At 39.0% G+C, this 26450-nt stretch overlaps 1 protein-coding gene across 1 annotated transcript in view; it reads right to left on the bottom strand.

Moving 5' to 3' along the window:
• Nucleotides 1-557: 557 nt before the first annotated feature.
• The window catches only part of LOC104542723 (kinesin-like protein KIF21A), a 30937-nt gene continuing 5044 nt past the window's right edge, over nt 558-26450 (bottom strand). The window contains exons 3-9 of the mRNA XM_010187118.1: nt 26404-26443; nt 11766-11988; nt 10273-10455; nt 6528-6677; nt 5695-5829; nt 2446-2613; nt 558-698 (exon numbers count right to left, since the gene is read on the bottom strand). Coding sequence (XP_010185420.1) covers nt 558-698; nt 2446-2613; nt 5695-5829; nt 6528-6677; nt 10273-10455; nt 11766-11988; nt 26404-26443 — 1040 coding nt within the window. The remainder of the gene's footprint in view (nt 699-2445; nt 2614-5694; nt 5830-6527; nt 6678-10272; nt 10456-11765; nt 11989-26403; nt 26444-26450) is intronic.

The following is a 26450-nucleotide window of genomic DNA, read 5'->3' as shown; positions in this document are numbered from 1 at the left end:
TCCCTAATGTTCTGTGATTCTGTGATTCTTCCCCCCTCAAGCACTTCGAAAATTCTAGCCTTTATTTTACATGTTTTATCTGTCTCCTTGCTTTCCCTTGCACTGCAGTGCTGCAGTGTGTTGCTGAAATTCTCTCTCTGAAGAACAAAGAAACGTTTAAGAATTCTCTTCAATTTTTCCCTATCCCTTCGTCAAACGCCCAGAAAACTTCCTGCCCTTCTAAAAACAGCAGTCAGTCATACTGGCTTAAATAGGGGAATGAGAGTACTACCTTGCTAAAGAATATTCAACTACACCCTCTTTTGTATGTGTACATGTTAATGTTACAAATAAAAAATGTGTATTATTTTCATAAATTTGTTAGTGTTTGCTTAGACAAAGCTTCCAGAGGCCAAAGCATCTCTTTCTTGTCTGCGCAGTAAGGATAGAGAACAGGTTCGTACAAACAATTCTTCGGAGCCTTTCTCCAACAAAAGAGTGGCTATTCTTATTACTGTTCAATGTTTATTTTACTTTCTGAAGATTATGTACTTATTCACGCTCATTCACAATGAAATTCAAAAAGCGTTCTCATTTTCATACCTGTTGCCCCCAAGAGAGTCTTGAAGCAGCCTTGTAAGCTTTGAATCTCTGTACGGTACATGAGTTGCCTTCTTACTTTTATCTCCCAGTGCACTTATTACATTGCCAAGCGCCAGCTATAAAACACCAAATCATGTAACGCACAGGTTAGAATCAGTTTCTGAGCAGTTTTATTTCACAAACAGCTATAAACTGAAGTCTACTTATTGTGAAAAAAATCACACACTCATGAAAGTTAACATAATGAAAAAAACCTGAAGACTTTTCAATTTACAGTAGACATCTATAAACTTTAATGCTATCAGCAGTGAATCAGATGACTTGCAGTCTGGTATGTGCAAATGCTAAGTGCTTAGCACAATTTTTGCCTGTGCTGTCTATTGATATATGCTGTCAGTTGCAAACTAAAGTTATAAGTACTTCATGTAACATTTACTTTTGGTGATTATTAAAGCTGATCTCTACTTCTACCTGTAGCTACATTCTTTTTAAAATTAATTTTATCCATGTGCTTTATGTTAGATTTAGAATAAAATATGGTGCATTAATATAAAAATAAACAACACAGAATTTACTGCCTCTACAGATAAGAAATAAGAAGTGTCTGACAAAGATTTAAGCATTTAATGCCTGAAATTATGTAGTCCATGGCTATACTATTTCATCGCTAAGGAAGGGTATAACGTATATTTATAAATAACCTAACATTTGGCTCTTTTTTTTTAATGTACTTCAATGCCAAAAATCAATTTATGCCAAATTAAACAATCTTCTAGATGGCACCCAGTCCAGCCAGTTCTTAGTCTTGAAAATGGCCTTACTGCATCCAGCAGTTGAAGAACTGCACATACACTACATTCTGTGACTGCTTTGAAGTGTTTAAAACGCTTTCAATCGGTTTCCCAAAGCTGAGGGCTGCAATTCACTGTAAATGAAAGTTTTTTGATTGTATAAAATATTACTTTTATCACAAATTTTCACCCTGTATTAAGGATACATCTATGCTGTCTAAACCCCCAAATTTCTGTTGACTCTCTGCTTATATCAATGACAAAACTGAACTGACGTCTTTCTCTTCAATATAATATAACCAAAATAACTACAGAATATAATCACTGTCATGATGGCAAGAGAATCATAAGAAAGTACTAGTTGCAGAATACCTTTGTCTTTAAAAGAGAATTGCAGAGCCTTCACACAGCCAAGTAGCTCAGAACAAAGGCATGAAACTACAATCTCCACTGATAATCACTAACTCTAGTTCTCAGTGAAGTCATAGTTAAATAAATGATTTAATACAGTTAATTAAAAAAAGAACTGCAGAGAGCCAGAACACAGACAAAAAAAAAAAAGAAGTTATGCTATAAGTTAATTTTATTTCTACTTAAAAGTGTTTTGCCTAGGGTTGTTTTACATTATATTTCATAATTATAACAAAGAACCGGCATTTATTAATCATTTAAGCTTATTCATTGTCCACGTTTCACATGTCTGCACTCCTTGCAAACTGGTTGTAACGTTCTCCAATTTTTTGGGTCTTAACAGAATGAAAAATAAAAATTTTAAAAAGTGAAAGGAATATCTCTGCGATATCTTTTAAAAGTTAGAGTAACTAACTATATTCCACAACAGTTGGAACTGTTATTGTACTATATTTGTATTGTACTTTTACTGTAATGTAATGTGCTAGTTAGGGTCCAGTACGACTGAGAAAATGTTAGCAAGCCAGAACTCAGTCAATACGAGACGGCTACATCTCATGCTGCAGTCCTTCTTCTGCACATGGTGCATTTCCACTTTGCATATTACTAAAGAAGAGAAGATGGTACCAACAGCTTATGGAAACACATTGTATAGTCTTACTAGGCCACAATTGATAGAAATGCCTTCTTTCGCCCTTTCTCCTGTAGCTCCTGTTCGCTTTAACCTTTCAGATCCCGCTAGATCAACAAAATGGAACTTGGCAGTAAGAGTTTCATATTCATTCATCTCAGAAGACTCAGATATTATCCTGTTATCGGTGGCATTATCCTGAAATAAAGAAGAATCCATAAAGCTTGGTAAGATCTTTCACGTTAACATTTGTCTACTGCAAAGTTCAATCAACAATTATTTACAAGACTACCTTTTATGTCTATTTCCTGCCTTATTTACTCATGCTCTTATAACAACATCAGTATCTCTCAAAAATCTGTCTCCATATGTTATCCATATTCACTAACACAGCATTCTTGAAGACCCAGCTCTAGATGCACATGAACACCAGTTACTTTTAAGTATGGGCTACAGTCGTTTCAGGGCAGGGGAGAATACATACATTAAAAAATACAAAAGTCATTAGCAAGTTGAGCAACTACATTTGTACCTTTCCTGGAATGCAAGTCTTGAATTGTCAAAGGAAACTGATTTTTTTTAAAAGTAATGATAAAATTACCCTCCCAAATTACAAGTTAATAAGCCTGTCAAATAACTGAAAGATAATTTCATTTTATACCTCTCTAATCCCCATCATAATCTCCATGATTCTTCAACTTTATTTTAGGAATTATTTTTTAAAGTCAGTTTTCCCAACGGCCAGTATTCCACCAGCACCGCTGACCTGACCAGGAAATAAGGACAGCAGAGGGAACAAAGGAGAAAGAAGAGGTTTCTTTCTTTTTTTGCCCCCAGTTAAGTTATAACAACTGGCACCTGACACTCACTTCCAGCAGTGCAGGGAGTCTGCCCAGGGACACATTGCACGACGGGCAGGTACCCCTCAGAGCCTCAGCCTCCTTCCACTTCACGTCCCAAAGCACAGCAGTAAAACTATCCTTTTTCACTAGATAATTCCAAGCTTTTTCTGCCAATTAGTGCACCATAGACTGTGGAGATTCCTTTTACTCTTAGTGTAGTTGGGGCTGTTGTCATGAAAGCAACACTGAATGAGAAAAAAACTTCAAATCACTCATCTCCTGACCATCCTGCTCAGATACCCATTGCAGGGCAATTTCTACCTCCTTGCCATAGCAGCATGTAAGAGCCATATATGGAGTGTATACTGGACGTTCACACAGCCCAATCTACAGGCTTTATTATGAGTATTCTACCACAGTAAGCATGGTTGTTCTGTTTTTTCTTTTAGAAAAGCCTCGGGTATTCTGTAGCATCTGTCTTTATGTCCTCAGTCAGCCAGCCCACAGCTCCCTCTGCTATTGCCAGAGGTAGTGCATGTGGCTGCAGACCAAACTCTTCTCACAGTAGCTAAACACTTCACGCTTCTTAAGTGATCTCCTTTTGTAGCTGTTCAGAAGAGAACAGGAATTGTGCCACTTCCACGAGACTGGATAGCACACCTTTGCAGCTGTTTTGACATTCATGCTACTGGTGGATAACTCTCAGCCCTTAAAGCAATGATTAACACATCCTCTCTATCGCTTATTTAGTAAATCAAAAGTACATCCAGAAACTTCTGAGAGGCAGGGATGGCATGAACGCAGTGTGAGAAGCAGCATGTCTGTGCACCGCAGCCCTGGTTGCCTGCCCGCCCCAGGCACCGGGGCCATGCTCAGACACACAGGCACAGAGCCCACACCGTCATCCCAGGAACTGCGTTGCCCTAGTAACAAAGGTCTCCCAAAACTGTGGTCTACAGACAGCAGCAACAACAGAAACCTGAGCTGCATCTCTGCTGGCCACTCAATAATGCCTGTATTAATTTGTATTCTTGGAGCATTCAGAGGCCAATGTCAGGTCTAATCTCGACCCTCCTAAATAACTGCAGGGAAAAAAAGAGGGTGTTGTCTGCATTCAGGATCTAGCAATGTCCCGCTCCAGAGAGTAAAATTATCTTGCTTGTATCTACCCAAACAGAAGGAATAAAACACATTTTGACAAGGCAAAAGGTAGCAAGAGTCCTGCGGGTGGCTTAGCTGGTGGGGAAGGCTGCAAGTGCCTCAGTGCAGGTGGACTGCTGTCCTGACAACCTGCAGCGAAACAAAGCTTCCAGATGAGTGATCTTGCTCCCCATCTACACAGACAGTTTTCAACAAAACCTCCAAGCAGACAGGGTCACCATGCAGTGACCAAGGTGCCCTGTCTGGGCTCCCAGAGTGATGCCAGTCCCTCCTGAGTGAGAGGACAGACAGCTGCCCGCACCACCAGCTCCACCGTTACAGCGTGAAAGCAAGAAGTGTTTCTAACAGGTGTATAAAGCAGGTCTACATACCACAAAGGACAGGGGAGCAACCCTCATTTTGCCTGCAAATGATTATTTGTCACGTTTAAAAAAATACAAACAAGAAAGCTGCCCTCCAAAAAAGCACTATTTGCAAATCCAAATCACTGTTCCACATGCATTAAAATAAGCTGCCTATGTGTAAAAATGCTAGCCAGGTACTTAAGAGTTCACCAAAGTATTTTAAAATTTTGATACCTTCAGAATAATCAAATTAAGCCCCCCCCCGAAGATACTGTAGTCTTCAGGAGTATGGATTTATTCAGAACTCTCCTCTTTACAAGATACACCAACAGCAACTAACTACTGAACATTCACATCAAAAATCTGCAGAATAGCTCCGTGTACGTTCACAGTTTAAATTTCAGGTGAAGTGCATAGACTTAACAACATATCTGAACCTCAAATATCTAACTATTTACAATAAATACAAAAAGCTTCAGAATCTAATGCTTTTCCACCTGCTCCTTGTTGGACATCAGCACTTAGATCTGGACTATTCAAGCATTTTCAGTTAGCTGACTGCAAGCTTAAACCCACTAACGACCAAGACACTTAAAAACGCTTTGCCAATTAAAGACAAATTACATTTAAAGACAAATTACATTTTAACTTTCTTACTTGTGTATGTTGCAACAAAATACTGAAGAAAACACTTGAGAAGAATGGCCAGGTTCACATAAGAGGCTGCAGTTTATTGTTGCCTCTGGCTAGAGGATGGTTACATATGCACAGATTAAATCAAATTATTATAATGCTTAACAAATTCCATCGAGCATGATGATGACTGTAGCATCTTTACTAAGTGCAATTCAAATGGCAGTGGCCAATATTCAATATTCACATTTTGAAAAATGGTTACTAAAGTGACGTTTAATAACAACAAAGATACGTACAGTGTTAAATGCAGGACAGACTCTGGTTTGACATAAGTGTATAGTAAAGATTGCGTGTGACCGTGAGCTCTGAACGTTCATCTGAGTGCTGGCAGTGGTTCGAGACAAAGCCCCCAGCTTCAGGCACTGCATCATCTAGAAAACAGACAAATACATTGCATTACTCGCAGTTTACGTAAAAAAGCATTCCTGTAACACTTTTTTGGATAAAAATAAGCTTTTCTTTGCTATGATTGCAGTTCCTATATGCTAAAAGCACAAAGGTTCTTAAATAAGCAAACTAAAAGGGTTTCTTTTCATGGTTTCTGGAAGAAAACACTTAAATCTTAGTATTGCTCTTTTTACTGTCCCCTGGTAGTAACACAGCAGTCTCCTTTTCATTCACCTGTGGCAAAAATGGACAATTTTTTTACTTCGCTAAAAAATGTACCGTACAATAACATTTGTATTCAGATTTGTAATGCACAGACACATATGAACAGCAATTTACACATCAGACATCATGCAAAGCTATCCTGTCATAGGACAAATAACATACAGAAGATTTGGGAGATTATATTTACACATATGTCAAAATTTTCCCCCAGCAGAGCCATACTATTAGCAAAAGTCTGTTCCTAGTATAAAGCAAAAGTGGTGTGCACTTAATATCAGACATTTACCAGATTTAAGTATACAGAAAATAAAGAAAATAGAGGTTTCAGCTAAAATTTACACCTAAGTTGTCTGAAATGCAGATGTTAGTGAGCATAACTTTTTAACTCATTATGAAAACGGACAGCAAATATTTTTAGAAAGCACTTGGTATGCTACAGATTATTTTCAATGATCACCTCTGATTCCCCATTCACAGTTCGGGTTGTAACGCCCACTGTATAAATTCCTCCCGCTGAATCTTCATGTATTTTAATATTTGATTTTTTATTCTTCGCATCAATATCACGTGTGGTATCAAACAGATCAAGAATTTCTTCATTGTAAAGCTGAGGAAAACAGAGACCAAAAAAAGTATATTACTTTAAGAATTCCTCCAAAGACTAACAAATCTGTGCATGGCACGTACAGAAGGTTCTAAAAATCCAAATGCCAAAGCTCTCAAAAAAAGATACTGTGAAGAATCCAAACTTTCAAGGACAACAGGATGAGAGAGAGCAGCTGGAAATCGAGTCATCTGCCTACCTTACTTTTATACCACCCAAAGAAGCAGTGACTTCCTCCACATCATCTGACCTGGGAGAAAATTCTTTGGCGGGACCAGGCAAGGGGAGGCACTCGATGCCAGCAGAACAATGGTGGCACCGGTTCCTGCGGCAGGCACCGATTCCTGCAGCAGGCACTTGCTGTCTTCAGGTCTGACCTTGGGCTTTTCTGTTGTTCTGTTGATTCAGTTGGCTGCACCCTCCTCCAAACACTCCAGACTCACCCACTTGTTCTCCCTGCTATCACACCTTTTCTCATCTCCTCTCTCACATTTTAATAATTTTATGTCTCTCTTTCATTTAAACAAACTGTTCCTGCCCTGGAAGCAATTTAACATATAATAGTTTTTTTGCCAGCTGCTTATTAAAGACACCAACAAGCAGGCCAAAGACACTATGACATGATCTCTTGAACAAGGCTTCTGTACTTTCTTCCATACAATACCTACTACACTTTGGTGTCCTAGATTTAGTTACAACTTTCAGGCACAGTTATATGAGCAACAGCAACTATTTACTGCATGTTTCAGGCTTATTAATGTTTACTGCCTGTTTCATTGGGTCTCCTGAAGGTAAGCACATGTACATTTAGTGGTCTTTCAATTCAGTATCACTAAGCACATCAGACTTTCAGGTCAATAAATGATACCAGAACCAGGATAGACATCAGAAAACACTATGCATTTGCTGATCTTAGAGGAGATGGATTACTGTTTGACAAGAATGTTCTGAGTTTTAGGAAAAGTGTTTCAATCTAATTGAAGACATCAGGGTAAACGAAAAAAAAGTCAACTCAGAAAAAGCAGCATCCCACTGGGAATCTCGTGGCTCAGGTCCCATAAGCTGACTTATGCTAGAACAGTTTTAGTGTCTATTATATGGTTATACCCAATTCACTTCAGCAGAGCTTAGGCCAGACTGATTAAATCCCTGATGAAAGTCCCTAGGTAAAAGCCAAGGAACCATGCACTGAAAGCAAGAAGCTTTCTCCTCTCACAAGCAAAAGTCCATCCCTGAGAAGGCTGAGCATTTGTGAATGTGATGCTTTTAATTCTTTGCACATTAAAAAGGAATTGTATTTAATTACTAGGCATAAATAAAATAGAAGTCATCTTACTGATGTTTAACCTTGCTAAATGCAAACAAACTGATGCCACAATTTATAGGAGATCCTCATAACGCACCTAACATTGCATGGGAATGCATATGTCTGTCTTTTGGAAAAGTTAGCAGGAAAACAAGGAGTTAAGAGAGGCAGACTGCAGCAAACTAAAGAAAAGCAAGGAAGTAGCAAACAGAAGTCACTATTCCCAGTAGCTGTCCAGCTGTCAGACTTGAAAGTTACTCCAAAATAAAATGTTGGTTCAACTTGTTCAATGACTAAACTATTGTTTACATAATCCAGCTCTAATGATAGACAGGATGGGAGGAAGAAGAGACTTTCTGATACAAGAATAGTGTATACTACCTAACTAATCAGAAAAAGCTCTTTCTGTGAAAACTCCTAGTACAATTGAAAAAATAAATCTACAAATAAAGTGACAAACTATTAAATACATCATTTAACTCTTTTCTAAATTAGATAAACATGACAGCTTTTAGCACATACATTTGTAATGGATGTAATTCCACATACCATTATCAATGTAACATTCAATTACTGATCTGTATTTTGAGACTCTCAGTCACATTCGTGATGTTATGTCAAAAAACACAAGGAATTCAGAAACTACACTGATTACTACTCCTTACACTACCACTGTTGCAGCTGCCTGAGCAGAAATGACGCTGCAGCTCCCCAGTATTCAAACAGAGAGAACAGAAGAGCACAGCATTCCCATGGCCCATGCTCAAGCCTAGGCTCTCTCTAGGCAAACATTAGCCAGAGCAAAAGAAAGCTCTGCTTAAGGTTAGCAGTGACAAACCTACACCGGTGCAAAACCAATGCCAGCTTGTTAATCTTTAAAACAATTACAGGAACACATGACTAAAGGACCTAGTTTACTTCAGCAGTAATAAAATCAACAGCTTTTCTCTTGGGTAATATAAAAGTAGCTTTTACAAAGCTAGATAAAGTAGCTAGATACTAGTAGCTAGATATACGAAGTAGATAAAGTAAAGTTGCAAATATTGAATTAAGTAATACACATTTACACCTGCTCTTCCTTAAATTGATTCTTCCTCTCTGTGTGCTTAAAGTATCACATTTCGCAGCTTGGTAGTGAATGTAAATGTTACACCCAAAACAATCAATTTAGAAAACAGTTTCATGGGCAGGAGACAGCGTAGAAGCTGCAAGATTTAAACCAGCAGCTGCTGCAGATCAGAAAGATCACAGATGTTATGGCCTCTTTTACCAAGAGCTGCGTCTACAAGAAAACACAAAGGGAACTGTTTTTCCACAGCACTGACTCAGGTTTTCCCTGGGTGTAAGGAAAGAGGGAACAGTGACACACAAGCCCAATCCTAAACCATTGGGTATCACGAAGAAGTATTTTTATGCTATGTTTCTTCTTCAGTGAAAGGACTATAACAAGTCTCCTAGACAGATTTTGAAAGCTAAAGAAAAATATGGCAAAGTGACAAAAGCAGGCGAAGCATGGTCACTATTCAAAGGCACAAAGTACAACTGTTTGCTTTTTTTTAATAGTTTCTTGCTTTGCAGTTTTGTAAAGATTTACAAACAGGCAAGAGCAATGAGCCCCGTAAACAAATCTTTGCTGCAGAAAGGGAGAAATTTTTAAGTTTTTAGCTTGGAGGAGACTGAGGGGTGACCTCATTAATGTGTATGAATTTGTAAAGGGCGAGTGTCAGGAGGAAGGAGCCAAGCTCTTCTCAGTGACAGCCAATGACAGGACAAGGGGCAATGGGAGCAAGCTGGAGCATAGGAGGTTCAATCTGAATATGAGGAAAGACTTTTTTACTGTGAGGGTGACAGAGCACTGAACAGGCTGCCCAGAGAGGTTGCGGAGTCTCCTTCTCTGGAGACATTCAAAACCCGCCTGGACGCGTTCCTGTGTGACCTGGTCTAGGTGATCCTGCTCTGGCAGGGGGGTTGGACCAGATGATCATCAGAGGTCCCTTCCAACTCCTAACATTCTGTGATTCTGTGAAATGATGACTAATATGACTATTTCTACACTTCAAAATAATGCTGTAAAGGAAAATACTATAATTACTGGAACAAGATAAAAAGTCTCTTTCTCATAAACTGAGAAGCTGAAGCAAGCCCCATAAAAATTCATTTTAAATCTTGAAGATTAATTCAAAACATCTTGTGGGAAAAGAATGTAAAAGTAGCAACCAGAAAAGAAAATGCTTAACTGGCTTTCCAAAAAAGATACATGAAGTTACACCCACAGACACAGGTCATATTTACCTCTAAAAACTGTGCATTCACTTTGAAATCTGGAGGTGGAAGTCCTTGTTTAATAGCAGCTTGTTTTTTTTCTTCAATACATCTGAAAAGATGCTTAACAGCACGCGATATAATGCCTTGTTCCTCTTCTGTTATGTTGACATCAAACCCAGTGCCCATGGTGTATGTTTTGCCAGCACCTGTCTAAATTGAAAAAGGAACAGTCACTGTAACATGTTAATAGTACCAAATCATCACAGAGAAATGCAGTTTGTGAACACCAGTGCTGGACAGTGACTACTAAGTCAGTCTGTCATCTTTATAATAAAAATAATGCACAACAACAGGTCATTTTGAAAAATGGATAAACAGCACAGGTTGGATACACTCCACTGTTCATCCACAGATCACACACATGAAGGCAGGGAACAGTTCAGTCTTTCATAACCTTTCCCCTACAAACTTCCTCTAATCTGCTTACAGTAGCCTTGAGCAATCACTTCTGAGGTCAAAAGTACAGAGAATCTTTTCAATCAAGACTGTTAATAAAAGCATGTAATTTGGAGGCAGAAGCAGCATTTGCAATTTTTTACTGAAGTAGACCAAATGACTCCCTTAATTATGCTGTCTGAGCATCTCAGGTAGAATATTACCATTGTTCTCAATCTATAGACAGTGCTGAAGAATACGAGCTGCACCTTCACTAGGAAAAGAGCTTAATTAAATGTGAAGTCCTAGAAAAGACAAGGTAGTGGTGTGTTTTCACTTCATTAGTGGGTCAAGACTAAGGCAAAGACAGTATCACAGAGCTGAACATAATCTACCAAACTGCATCTGCAAACTGCTTTGTTTCACTAGGACTAGACTTCACCTACCTGACTTGAGATATGACATTTAACAGCGCCAAAATGTTGCATCCAAGACCAAATTTTATGCAATCAGTTCATAAAGGAATATTTAGAAGACAATAACACATTCCCTACATTGTGCTCAATGATACTTCAGCTTTGAAAAGTGCAATGTGTGCCCAGTGTACCGAGGGTGTGTTCTCTATGAAAAGTTCTTCAGCTTTGGAATCTGTTCTCTCCACTTCGCCCACAAACAAACAAACAATGTGGCCTGAAGTTCCCTAGGATCTATTTTTAAAAAGCTCCTCTTCCCAGAAGTGTCTGAAAATGCAGAGGGATGGATAAGTGCTCAGAAAAGAATCTCAGTACAACCTATATACATCAACTAAGTCTCTAATTTGTATTGCTGCTTTGGGGTGAACTGAGGAATTATACGAACTCACGCTATTTTAGCATTACCATTAATTCAAACCTACTGCCTGTATCTATCTTTTGTGTTTTCATTGCCATTCTGCACAGAATCTATACAAATTCCTAAACAGCCTCCTACAGGATACCTTGTTTAAAATGCTGAAAAACAGGTTCATGCATTCCAAAATTTAAGATCAGTTACTAGAAACTGCTCATCCCAAAATAAATAATTTAAAATAAAACTTTAAAGCTTACTTGGCCATAAGCAAAGACGGTGGCATTATAGCCTTCAAAGCAACCTTCAATCAGTTTTTCTATACACTGTATATAGATCTCTTCTTGCTGCGAGTCAATGTTAAAGACATAATCAAAAGTGAAGGCCTTATCTTTTCCCAAGAACACTTGAGGTTCACCAGGTGTGACAGACGTACAAATATGGCATCCTTCAATCTTCTCTTTGGCTAGCTGTGGTCTGATTCTGTTTTGGAAGAGACAAAGAACCATCAGACATTCCCACCATCAGAAGGAAGAGCATACAAACAACGAAAATAAGAGATCTGGAAAGAATTCCTTACTTGACTGAAAAATGAGACATTTTCATCAAGCCAGGAAGCTTCCAGCTGTCTGAGCCACAGTGCTGACTGTATCAGAACCCCACTCATACAACTGCTCATGCAAATGCTGTTACCTTCCCTGAAGGTTCCCCTACCAACACCAAGGTGACGACCTGCCTAGGACTCTGGATGTTTCCATACATATAACATGCATTACCAAAAGGTAACCTGCATGATCCGCTTCAAACTTTGAAATCAAAGTTTCTAGTTGTATGAGATTTCTTCGTATTTTCATTGTAGAAATGGATTATTTTTTTATAATAGCAACACAACTATGAAAAAAATGCAGGATATCTTAAGTAATAATTTGTAAGCAAGGATACCCAAAGCCTACATGTCATCTTAAATGAGAGCCTCCTTGCTACGAGAGCAAGGAGAAGGCTCACATTTCTTCTTTTCCTCTGACAGGAAAGGAGCTTTGTCACAGCCAGAATATTGCTGTGAAATGTCTGGTTTAATTGAAGCAGCATACCTGTAGAGGAAAAAAATAAAGAACAATTTCTACCAAGTTCTAAAGGTAAGAGTGCCTCATTCCTCATCATTTCCCCACTGAGACAAATTCCAGCTTTTATTTCAGTTTGTTCAGTCTCTGACAGGCTACTCTGTAGGTCACAGCCACTTCAGATTTCTTATATACTACTAATTTATTAATTACTCTGCTTTCTTAATACCCTTGCAGTCTTGTCAGAATTGAATTAATGCATTAGTTCCATGACTAAAGATGATTGTGGAAGTTTGTGATTCAATTGGTTTAATTGTTAACTATCATGAAGAAAAACTCTGGCCAACATAGGGTTATTCTACCTGTAATTAACTAATAATTTGTTTAAAAGAAAAAAAGGTCATTTTGTAAGTGTTTCCAAGCTCTCAAAGTATAGAACTTCCCAAATTTTAGAAAGTGTGCAGCTTAAAAGACAGAGGACAAATAAGACTACACAAAATGGTGTTAAAATGTCAGCAGCTAGAAACAAACATAATCATGGAATATTTTATATGGATTCTCCATATATATCAAACTTCAAGTACCTATATTTACCTTGACGTGGCTACTCTTAGTTACATGATGTCAAAGTCAAAGACATTTTAAAGGCATATATTCATTTCACACTCTGCTTTAAGGGCCACATCTACATTAGTGTTTGGTTTGGAGTAGCTGTGCTGTCCTGAAGCAAATTCCCCTGACATCTTCAAGTACCACATGTTGATTTGGAACACAAAGCAGTTTCAGTGTGCACAAATTATACCCCTTTCTGAGCAAACTGAGCCAAAAAGCTTCACTCCAGACACACAAAACTTGTTCCAAAAGACTAATGGAAGCATAAGGACCCAAAGCCACCCACTGATCTACTGCAACTGTGCCAGTGCTCGCTGATGCAGAGACCAAGACTCCAACAGCTCTGAGTGGGCTGCTGCAAACTAATTCAAATTATATCAGCACAGGTTTACTTAGTTCAAGTCAGAAATATCCTAAAAAAACCCAAACCAAATGGAAAAAACAAACAAACACACACACACACACACACACACACACACACACACACAAAACCCTACACAGAACACGATGTGTCTTCTTTTTATTGCAGACTACAGATTTTTCAGCTGGTGATGTGCATCACGGCCAGGAGTATTTTTCAGAATTTTTATTCTAAAGGTTCCATTATATTCCACCGTGTGACACAAGAGAATAACCATAATTTATTTGTAAGATTTTCAGCACACTAATTCCCTAAAGAAACATTCATTAATGATTAGGAGGTACCTCCCTTGTCAGCATACTCTCTAGTGTGGAGTGGAAATTAAAGAAACCTTTGAAAAATATCATTAAAAAGAATGATTATATGATGTGTAAAATAGGGACAGATATTCTACAAACAGTATTTGCATTTAACAACATGCAGTGTGTAATATAGGTCACAGATTTTCTCACTAATAACAAAATCATCATCACAAGGGTTTTTTTCCTCCCCTTAGATGAAATAAGAATGCCAAAAACCCAGGAGTTACATAGCTCCTTTACTAACAACCTGATCCACTTGCACCTTTGTCCACCAAACAAAACCTGATGAACACGTACCTAAGCTTGTAATAATAAAGTCTACTTTGTTCTAGACTAATGAACATTTTGTAATAAAATGGCTGATATTTCTAGGTAGAGAGAGAAAGATTTCAAAGATAAATCAATCATGTACCTTTCCTAAGAGCACACTACACAACTGGAAAAACTGAGCAAATAAAATATTGTCGCATGCTGCCTCTAACACTTAGTATGTAGAAAATGCCAACTTGGTAGGTTATTCTACTGGTTTATTTTAATGCTGTGGAGTCAGTCAGAGGGCAAGCTTCTTTTTCAGACTAAGCGCTCTTATTCTTTCACTAATCCAATGCAGACTGCACAAAGGCAATCAATTGTTCGTACAAGCATGAACTCTGAGGGCCTCTAAAGCTCCACAGGTACTTCTCAAACTGTTTTCTAGCACAAGAAAGCCTAGAAAGACCTCTTCTAAAAAAAAAAAAAAAAGATGGAAAACCTTTTTTCAACATTAAGTAACCTTTTGTGCATCCCCAAAATCCAACTTCCCCAATTCTGAAAGGCTTTTAGCACTGACTTGGAGAATGCAGGTTGGCAACTAAAAAAAAAATTAAACAGATGTTTTCATATATTTTTGTCTTTTTTTTAAAAAAAAAAAAGGTTCACAATTAATTTTCTGTGCTGAGGAACTGATGCAATTATGACAGATGCCAAATAATTTTCTCCTTCTACTATCAAGTAAAGACTCAGAGCGACCACAAAGAGGAACAGCATGCCTAAAATATCAGTAATTTGCATGACAATGATTACAGTGATGACAGGACTGTCAAGTGAGGAATTTCAATGTTGGTCTGCAGACTTCCCATGAGAATCCTCCCGCCTTGCAGCCAGGCAGCACCTCCGAGCGCTCTGGTGCCATAAGCCCAGGCCAACAGCAAGCTGCAAGTGCATTTTGTGTGACCATAAGGCGGCCACAGCAAGGTACCATTCCAGAGACCAGTTGAGCTGACGGAAATCTGTGTCGCTACTCACAGCTTCTTACCAGCTCAATCACTTCCTCTGGGTTTTAACACAACATCCAGAGACTCAGAAGCAATGACTATGTCCTTGCACCCCGACTTGAGAGCAGTGCTAAGAGAAAAAGCAGCATTGCATCAGCACAAGGAAAAATATCAAAGCAAGACTCACCACATCAGGAAAGCTTCACCCCAAAGACGGGCTCCTTCCTCATTTCATAATTGCTCTTGCACAATATCCCACTCTGCCACAGAGTGGGCACCCAGAGAGAGATTCCAGCTGTGTCAGATTTGAAAGACATCTTCCCCCAAATTGATCTGCAATCAAGAGATCTTCATCACCCAATGAGAGGTCTGCTCAAGGGATACTGCATGTTCTGAAATCCATATAGGTCTCTTGATAAGTTCAGCACCAATCTAACACGATGGCTTTAATGAGTAAGCAAAAAGTGCTTCACCTTCAACCTCATTTCTGGCCACTTACAAACAGCTTAAGTGGATTACTTGAATGTCACAGCTCTCAAGAAGTGTCACCATTCACACCGAATATGAAGGTGGCAAATCGTAGCCCTCATGCAAGTCAGCTTCTGCTATAGCACTGGCTACAGGAACATTTCTTCCTCTGCGGCTCCACATGTCAAATGGGAAAGTTATTTTTCTTCCTGCTCACAGCCAAACCTTTCCCACTCTCATGTCTTAATGTGGTCACTTGAGCCAGCAAAGCAGGCAGCGCCCATGCTTTAAAATGTGAAAGAGTTCATTTTGGTCACCTCTCCTTGCCCAGGTCCCAGCCTGGCAGTCTGCCACTGGGATTTTTCTCCAGGACCAATTTGACTTCACCCATTCTGTCTGCTCCACAGCCCTATCTCACCTGTTTTTCAGGCTGCTCTCTTAATTGTATACAATCAGGTGTTTTCTACCTATTTTCAGTCATTTCTCCTTAGATGTGGCAATTTTCCAAGCAGCATTTTGCCTTGCATCCTTCCCTCTCCTCCTTTCCAAAGCATGAACACACCCAACCCTTGTTTACATGTATTTTGCAGAGCCTCCAGGCCACACACCAAATCTTAATCCCCTCCATCTGTTCTGCCTCAGCACACTGGGACAAGCTGTCTAATTAGGAAGGGCTAAAATAGCCAGTGGTAGCACAGTAATGCACTGCATTGTACTGGAAATAATCTCTCAGTAGAATAGGTGCATAGTGTCTCTGCTGAAAATACTGTCAGCTAGAGCAGACTCAGATAATAGAGTTTACGGACTGCAGCAATCATGGGGTCAATACCTTGTGTTACACAAGACATTAAACTTCCCAGAACTAACTCCTGTCTAAATTAGACAATAACATAATATCCCTTCAAGAAGCATCCTATCTTAGTTTATTTCTAGGGATAGAAAATTGTCTCAGTGATTTAAATATATATTATCTGTGTGTGTGTATACACACACGGATATAGATAGGTAGACATACACACACACACATCCTCTTTCAGCTACTGAACAATTTTATCTCTGTGCCAGTTTAAGAACCTCCCCATTATCTAATTTTTCCCCAGGAATCTCCACACATCAATGATCACATCATTCCTTAATCTCATTTCATATACTAAACAAAATGAGACCGGTCATTTTTTTATTTTGCATCTCCATGTGAAGTATTGCAAATATCACTCCAACAAAAGGTGATTATCACAATCTTTACCACATACCTTCTCAGCGCATGTACAGAACGGCAATAAGCAAACAAGAACTTCTAAAAGTGACCTATAAAGGGCAAAGTATCAAATTATTCTTGTTTTACAGAAAGAAAAGACGAAAAAAAAATTAATCACAAACTGAACTTTCAGATAGCAATAACTAGCCAGAAGCTGTGTGTTGGAAAGAAGAAAAGACGACAATTAAGTCCCACATAAGGTTCTTTTTCATTAAAAACTCTGCTGCGGGAAAAGGACTCTTTCCACCTTGCTCAGAAAAGCATAAAGTCAAACATCAGTCAAACTACGTGCAGCGCTGAGCAGGAAACAAGTTAATATGTAAACTCAACTCTCCAATACTCCTCTCTTACTATACTAAGCTTATAAAATTTCACACAATTAAGTTTCACATGTAGGTATATGAAATATTAAATCTAAGAGCACCTAATAAAGCACAGCACTCAATGTAAACTGGCAAACAAACAAAAGCTCTCCAAAACAAGAAAATAAATAAATAAAAGCTTCATGCCCTTACTTTGGCATCACAATTCCCTCTCCTTTCTATTCTATTACATTTATGCTCAAACCACTCACATTAAACATACTCCTTTACAACACAGAGGAAGTAATGAAAGCTAAACAGATTTCATACCAAAGACACCTAATACCTCCGCTGCATAAACTTTTCAGTATTTTTGCTAGCACACACTGGAAGCTTGCTTGCTTCTATGATCATCAGAATCTCCAAATGAGACCACAACTACAGCATCTGAATGCGTTCATCTGAATCTGCTGATCGGTATATTGATTCTTTACCTTTCAATGACATTTAAGGACATGAAAAAGGCTGGCGTATGATAAAAGCCAGGTCTGCCTCTTGTTAACACAGCAATGACACAGGAACAAACCTTCTGGCTCCTGCCAGCAACCATCACCCATTAACAGATTCTGTGCTGTTGCCAGCCATCTCAGCACAACGGCTCCTGCACCTCCACTGCCTGTGGCAACGCAGTCTGTGGTGCTTAATACCACCAGCAGGTAAAAAAATGCTTATATTTGGTCAGTGACCATTCAGTGCCTTTAGTACAGATGTAGTTCTATAATGTCCTTCTCAGCACTTCCGAAGAGGTTTTGGTGGCCAGTGAAACAAGTATGAAAAGTCTGAGAACTGTTTTAGTATGCTTTTACCCTGCTTTTTTCCTCCAGAAACACACACACACACATCCATAGTTCATAAAAGGTTTAAAAGTACTACAAGTCAATACCTCACCTTCCAGTCCAACTCCTTTAGAGGAAATATCACAACGATTTTTTTAAACTCCACTTCATAATGACAAAACACAAATTAAATTCAAACCCAATGCTTGCAAGTAATACCGCACAGCACACTTTCACAAACCCCCTGTTATGGCAAGCTACAGGGTAAGTCCAGGTCATTTGTCTTCTGTGTTTCTTTTTACAAGCCAGCTAGGCAGTTGTTCCTGAGCAAGCCATAAATATACTGTACTACCAGTACTCCTTGACGGCCTTCAACGTGGAAACCATTTGTTTCAGATGCCTACAGTGGCAGAAAAAACCCAAGTCTTCACAAAGTACTTTAATAATAGAATGAATAATGGCATAAAAGCCATCTTCATAAACAAAAGCAAACAAAGTGTAAGGCAAATTCAGAGCACCTTTGTAACAGCACCACTTCTGCAGAAAGACTAACTCAGTTTCTGGATGCACGTTAGTATTCAGTGGTATCAGTTAGTGGTACAATTTCATGTTAATGGTACCAGTCACTTGCATTATACATAGTGGTATCTAGATGTAAAAAGGACATGCAATTACAGATATGAACGTTATAGCAATTACATGAGAAGCTGCTGAGCAGTCAAGCAAATGGCCCAGCCCATTGCCAAGTCTTTCTCCCGCCATGGGTCAGCTCCCACCCTGTAAACCTGCTTCACACACGCCAGTCACCCAGCCCAGGGTATGAGCACTGGCTTGCTGCGACTGTAACTCAATCGCTCTTACATAAGGCTTGGGCACTGCTCCCATCGATGTTTCCCTGAAGTTGCCATGGCTGCCACGGTCTAGATGGAGCTCCATGCTGCCAGCAGGTGTTGTGTGTGCCCAGAGCCCACAGAAACTACCCAAGGTCCAGGTGTTACTCAGCCTAAACTTACACCAGCTCCCTAGGCAAGCACAAGGCAGGCAGATGTTTTGTACATGTAACAATACTTGCCTTCAGACACGAGGAAATTTTCAGGCTCATCAAACAAGTCTCTGGTGTTGCCAAACTGGCACTAAGATAATAAAACTTCCTGAATAGCTGCTGGACATAAAAACCTATTAAGCTCTGTGGCAGAAGCTAAAGCAGGATCTATGAGGTACAGATTTTACTCCAAAGTCCAATTAAGATACTGATAGAAAGGTATTAGCATCCCTTCAATCCACGTGTAGCCATTAAACATGACCATTAAGCCCTTAGTTTAAAATATCCTGCAACATCAGCTACTGAATTAACAAATAGGCTCCGAGATACCACATTTTCAATAGCTAACTTATTTTACTGCAGAAAACCCCTAGCCTACTCAAAAATACACACGCAGAATATTTTGTTTCAGCGCTGCAGACTGTCACTTCCAGTTTGCACATAATGAGAAGGCAGCAAATGGAAACCTGGAATTAAATTTAGTTGAGGAAATATATCACAGCAGTAACTAGATCTGTCCAGTTCTCTTCTACCTCTTCAGCTGCTTTTTTTTTTAAACACAAATTTAATTTCCTGAAACAATTACCCTTTTTAGCAGCTTGTGTCTGGTCAGCTCATCTACCCATTAACTTCACATTGGGGATTACATTGGCAGTGCCAGGCTGAGGCGGGTTTGCAGGCCGCTGCTGTCGCTTGGCTCCTGAGACCCTGCACAATAGCTGCATCCCCAGGCAGTCACTGTGGCCAGCCAGAAAACAGTTTAGCAGTATGATTTGAGATTAATTCTTGTGCAATTCTGTAACAGCCTAGCAGGCTGTGTAACGCAGATGGCACCCTCACACTGACAAGCAGAGTCTTGTGCTTTTGCCAAGAAAAGAAAACACAGGGAGGGGAAAGGCCCAAGCCTGCCCTCACACAGACATCCTGCTGCCCCACACAGTCCCTTCCCCATTCCCACCTCCCAGAGAAGGGCTGAAAGACCCTCCAGTACATCTAGTAGACCTCCAACATCTTTCTTTATGACATGAATGAACGCTTTCATCCAAACCTATTCCCTGTGATTTCTCCTGGACCGATTTACTCTCCAGTGGGTGAAGAAATCCACAGCTTTTGAAAACAATTTGTCTTTCGAGAAGGAGAAGAGGGGACTGTGTTGCAGGATTTGTACAGGCCTTGATTATTTCTAGTTCAGGACAAAGTCAGCTGCGATGGAAAGGCATTGCCATAAGCTTCCACATGCCTGCCGAGCACAGAACTGGCTCGTCTCCAAATCCAAATACAATTTGGTTAGAACTAAGCTGATATTGGAAATAACATTTCCGAGGCAAACAGATTTTTTTAAAAACTGTTCTACTGTGCTACCTCCCTTGCTTTTTTATGAACAGCTGGTGTTATGTCTCACTACTCTCAGAAAGCTAGAAGAGAATTAATAATACATCTTAGAGAAAATGAGATTTAAGCAAATAGAGCAAAGTTTATTTTATGAATTAAGACTTAAAGTATTTATGGTTTATTAGCAAGAAATGAATCAAGGAGTTAGGTCTTCCAAAAACTAAAGTTCAAAATTAATTTCATGACATACAGGAATGCAGGCACATCTGTATCACGCAATAAAGTCACAGAACAGAGACTTTGGTCAGAGCAATCATGGGTCACACATACTCCAGTGCTGAAAGGGACTAGAGAGACACCTGCTCTCCACATAGCTTATTAGCCTGGAAAGGCTGCCTCTCCTCATTAGGGCACATGAACAAATAATTTCAGAAAGTAAGAAGCATGATTAAGTGTTGCTGCTGCTACAGCGCAGTGGAACACAGTGCTCAGCTGTATCACTAACATGGTCAGCATTAGCTCAAGGTCTGGACATCACACTGTACCAAATGTGTGGATATACTCTAAAATATTCAAGTCAGTCACAGAACACTCCTCCTGTAAGGATTAACCCTGAAAATATAGTCCATGGGAATCTTTTTTTGTCTTTCAAAAAAGAAGTAAAAATGAACTCCAGAAGGTGTTAGCTCATTTCATTTTTTTACTTTGAGAGGCAGATTCTGGTCTTTCAGAAAATCCTATGAACACTTTCAGCTTGTTAGCGTGCTTACATTGCACCTCTGGACATCACCCCACAGTCAGCAGAACAGCAGTGACATCTCAAATACATCGTGCAGGCATGAAGGGCAAGTCCCTTTCCCAAGTGGTGTGGAATACCTATCATCTCCAACAGAGCCAACAAAGGAAATGCAGGAACAAGAGAAATACATAACCCAAAAATTTACCACAAGGAAGCAGAGCCATGTGTGGTTTCAGGTTTGGATGACTGCTCCATGTCACCAAAACTGTGGTTTCCCAGAGGGTTCAACCAGGTAGAAGTCTGCAATTTAATGGCTGTGCTCTGGATATATTTATGTACCCAGCTCAATAGCCAAAACCAAAATCAAGGACAGAAAGACTGGCTTAAATTGTATTAAATCTGTCTCTCTCAGAAGTGCACTTGCTTCTTGTAACTTTAAGGTTTCCATTGAAAAATATGCTTCATACTTCTATGCATGAGCTTACCGGTCATAAGCAGTATGAAACACCATCTTCATGTCATTGGCGGTGTTTCACATCAATCACTAGCACTGATAATACCGTAGACTAGTAGAGATTACTACTATGAAAAATTTATGGTAATAGCACCTGGCAGTCACACTGCTTAAAGGACAGAGGTCACATATTCAAAATAGAAGAGGAAAGAAAGGTCTTCTGGTGTTCCCTCAAACCAGAGTCTACAACTACTGCACTCATGGATACAAAGAGGTCAATTAGACAATCAATGAGTGTATCTTTCTGTAGAAAAGGATTCATGAAGAAAGCAATTCTATGTACAGAAGAAAGATGAAAAAAGATGCAAAATTTCTTTTGCAAATTATTGAGATGTTTTTCTTTCAAAATTTAGCTTTAACACAAGTTGGCAGCTCTCATCATCCCTGCTCTGAAGCGCACAACTGTAAGGAGTGGCTGAGTCACAGTGCTGGTAAAGCTTACCAGAGTCTGGTATTAATTATGTAATTAGGGCAGTATCAGGAAGAGGCATACATTTTCTGTAGCATCTTTCTGCTATATGAGTGAATGCTTAACAGAGATTAAATCTGCTAAACAAATGTCATTATACATAACTTAAGATGAAAAAACTTGAAGAGTGCACAGCCCAGCAACATAGCAATGAGTCACAATAGCAAATGCTGCCAATATTTTAGATACACTTTGTTTCCAGAAAATTTAGAATGCAAGAACTCATGTGAGATAAAGCAGTACTGTCAAAGGTAATGTGGTGAATAAAGGCTATCCAGCCCCTCAAAATACTGTAGCCACTGCTGCTTTACCAAGCTACAGAATAACACTTGTTTAGGTTTAGGAATTAACAAACAAAACAAAAAAAAAACACCAAACCAACACAGTCTGAGTACCTGCAAAGCTAAACTCATTCACATTTAGAGTTCAGAGATGTTAGGGTAATTCAGGTACGCCTTGTAAGCCAGGACCCAACCAGCCTAACACATGCAAACACAACAGGCCTGTAAAAAGTACAGCACTCATGTCAATTGTGGATGGTGTCAACTCTTTATAAAGCACACTTGTAACTACTGTATAATTACCAGAGCCAAACTTTACTAAAAACACAGCTTTGTGAGACAGCTGGTTTCAAAAGCATTGTCCACAGCATCACAGTACATGGATGAATGAACTAATAATGCCCACAGAGTATTTTCAACTAAAGACATACAATTGACAGTGACTTTCCAGTTCAAAAGCCGAACGCTCCTATTTGCAGAGCAAGAACACTATTTCTGCACAACCCTCACCCACAAAAAAAAATACCTGTAAAGTCAAAGGAATAACTTTACAAGAAAGTTATTTTAATGCAATTAAGTGAAATATTTCAAGAATAAGAACATACATTCAGGAACTTCCTCACATTCCAAGCTACCAGTCCCTTTAAGGAAATCAAGAATAAGTGCCACAAGTATATTCAGAAATAAGCAAACAAAACAGTGTTTATTCACTACAGGAAAACACAATTTTTGAATGTGAGAGAAAAACTGGTGTAATGCAAGATTATCCAGATGACCAAAAAACTGTCAGACATGCCAACATTATGTTTCATCCAATTTCTTCCTCTTAACAGTTAAATGTATGTCTATGACCATTACTTCTTAAAAATAGCTTATTTTTAAAAAATAGGTACTGTATAATTTTTAAACAAAGTTAAAAAGAGTTTCCTATGTCTGCAAAAAGGAGAACTCTTAATTATTGCATTTTACCCAGACTTCCCTTTCCTTTTTGCAAACACCCACACACCCACCTACCCACACACATACACTTACTCTCCCAGCCAGATCTATAGTTCAGAAATCACTACACATTCATGCCAAGACTACTGGAGCTTTGAAAATGGTTTTCATTTCTTTCTTCTCCATACAGAGAACTTATCATCCCAGTTATATATTCTCATGTCTAGGGCAGTTGGTTGCTTTACACCAAACATCTGAGACACAAGTCCAAGAATTGCATTCACCTACTTCATTTAACTTAAAACAAACACAAAGTTACCGACTCAGTTATTATAGCTAAAGCTACAAGTCACTTTCCAAGTAATTACAGTTAAATAAGAAAAGGAGGATCAGGTCAGTTAAAAGAAAATTACAAGCTGTCATTAATCATTACTGAAATGACTGCTTAATTAATGCTAATAAAATAACAGCCAACCAGATGCTTCACAATTGAACAAGAAAGCTAAAAACAGTGTCTCAATAATCTGCTCTGAATAGTGCCTTCAGTCTCTTAATTTTCAGTGCAACATTCTTGGAACAAAAACCACTGTATTACTTTCCTGCCACTCCTTGTAAAAAAAGCGTTGTATCCATAACACCCGATCCACCAAGTTCCAAAGCAAACTGCAGAAAATTTCTTCATATTTATTGTTGACTGTTTCTAATGAACAGAAGTTGCTCTGTTTCAAAACAGAAGGTAGACTGTTCAGGCAGTGACTGAAAGCTCTGAGCTGGTAAATCCTAACTGTGAAATAAGGGGAAAAAAATCCACTCGCTTTATTTAGTACTATTCGTTTTAAAACTTGCAAGACAGAAAGGAACAATATTATCCACCTTCTTCAGTCCTTCTGGCTCAGCTACGCATTTTTACATGTCTGAATGTCAATCCCCAATTTTAATTCTTTCCTCCATGTTTATTCATCCTATTTGCAAGGCTACAAAAACATCCACATTAGCAGCAACAGCATCACAAATTAAACATTAGTTATTCCATCCTTCTGATCCTATGCAGTGACACTGTATTCAGTTACCCTGTGAAGACTTGAGCACCTCCGCTTTGTAGACTTCAGATGATGCTTTAAAAGAAGGCCTCAATTCAGGAAAACTATGCTAGAAATTCAGTAGGTAGCATTTTTCCACACTGAGTCATGCTCCAAATTGATTGCTCAATGCCATGCTGGATGCTCTTTTGTTGCACGCAGGCATTTCAGGCAAATATAAACTGACAGTCCCCAAACTCCCCCCACCCTCCGTCCTTTCTCCATTCCCCAACATCCCCCAACAGTTGAGATGTTTGCAGGTCTCTTGTTACTGATTCTAACAACGCTCCTGATGAGGTTTCATCTACATGCAAAACCTGGATTATCTACAGGCCATAATCTTCTGTTCTGCCAACTGCAGGCTGAGTTTCAGATGTGGAGGAGGAGGCAGGGAAGGGAAAAAAAAAGTAGTTTTGTTAATGAGAGATTATTCACTACTTATATGGAAATAATTGGAGCTTAAATAATAAGCGAAGTCAGAAGGAAGAGTCTGGTCACAGCTGAGTAGTGAAACAAGTTTGCAGTTGGTACTGCTATAAAGACTTACTGGGCCCTCACTCAACATCATCTGTGCAAGAAATCCACTGGAATATAGAACTTCACAGGAAAGCCTGTTTCCACACAAAGATTCCCATCCTTGGGCTAGCAGGAAAAGAGCACTCTACTGCAGGAACATCTGCACCAAGGGCTCAGCTGCCACCATTGCACATCCTCAGCTTTTTGTCCAGTCCAAGGGAAGTAAGTAGTGCAGAAGGACTTACACGACAATATATACAGGGGCCTACGCAAGTGCAGGTTAGCAGCTTCTCAGACAAATCCAGTTCTCTTCATTTTACACCTTCACTTCTCACAGAAAAATGCCTGTAGCATGCACTTAGATGTATTACCCTGAAGAAAGCATGACCTAAAGCTTTATTATAAACAGTTTGGGCAGAAAATTGGGAATTTGATTCAAGTGAAGACCCATGTCTAAATGTGGGTATTGTATGGAAAATAAAACTTACTGGCTGATAAACCTGAAACTTTTTCTAAATATTTTCATATTTTACTAAATAGATGAATAATGGGAATAATTCAACTTCTTATTTGTTTGATTTAGGCAAAGATATCTACATTAGGCAAAGAGCTGCAGCCACTACGGCTTCTTCCACATTGCCTAGGGTATTAAATTTCCCCACTGCCAATAAAGAACATCCTCTATGTAAAGATGGAGAAACATATTAGAGAATGCTTTAACTTGGAAAAAAAAAATTAAAAACTGATACTTATCATTTGACTGATGCTTATCATCTGACTAAAGTTAAAGATGTGATGCTTCAATATTACTTCTACTAGTTCTCCACTAAGAGTTGAAACTATCCAAATAACTTATTGACTATAATATCTAACATACTACTGGAGACTTTAAAACTAACAGAAAATGAAAGAGCATGCTCTGCTACCTGGTCAGGAGACTATGGGCTAATTTCCTATTCTTGATTTTGGATAACATAAAATAGAAAAGGTTGCTTGATTTTTCTGACAGTTGAGCTTCCACTCCAGGCAGGTAGGAAGTCCTTGTTGGCCAGGCAGAACAAATTCAGTGTGGAAATCATTGTGGAAATCCAGTCATTCTCCTGGTTTAATTGTTACTAGCATGCAGACCTCACTGAACTAGGAAGCCTACAGTTTGGAATGAGCACTAATAAAAATAATACTGGTAAATTTCAGTAAAATTTTAGCTCCAGGACAAAGCACGTCCATGAAATAAGTGCACTGTGGTAACGCACCACAATGTAAACTGACAGGTCCACAAGTCAACTACTCAGTCAACTCATGACACACATTGTGAATAAAATCTAGAAAGAACTAGCTACTTCCTTTTTACTTGTATCTGCTTTAAACAACTAATATCTGTGCTGGCATAACAGTGAGGCTAAGCATTTTCTGCTTCACCTTCTAGCTGTAGGCTTAATTTTTCATTAGGGCTCGGGTTCCTCGATTAGATTACAAATCCAAACAGAACTCCAAAACCGCTAATGCAAAGTAACCTAAAAA

The sequence above is a fragment of the Mesitornis unicolor genome, unplaced genomic scaffold (assembly GCF_000695765.1).
Source record: "Mesitornis unicolor isolate BGI_N332 unplaced genomic scaffold, ASM69576v1 scaffold44066, whole genome shotgun sequence".
NCBI classification, from domain to species: domain Eukaryota; kingdom Metazoa; phylum Chordata; class Aves; order Mesitornithiformes; family Mesitornithidae; genus Mesitornis; species Mesitornis unicolor.
Note: the sequence above shows the minus strand (reverse complement) of the source record. Positions and strands in the feature narration are given on the sequence as shown.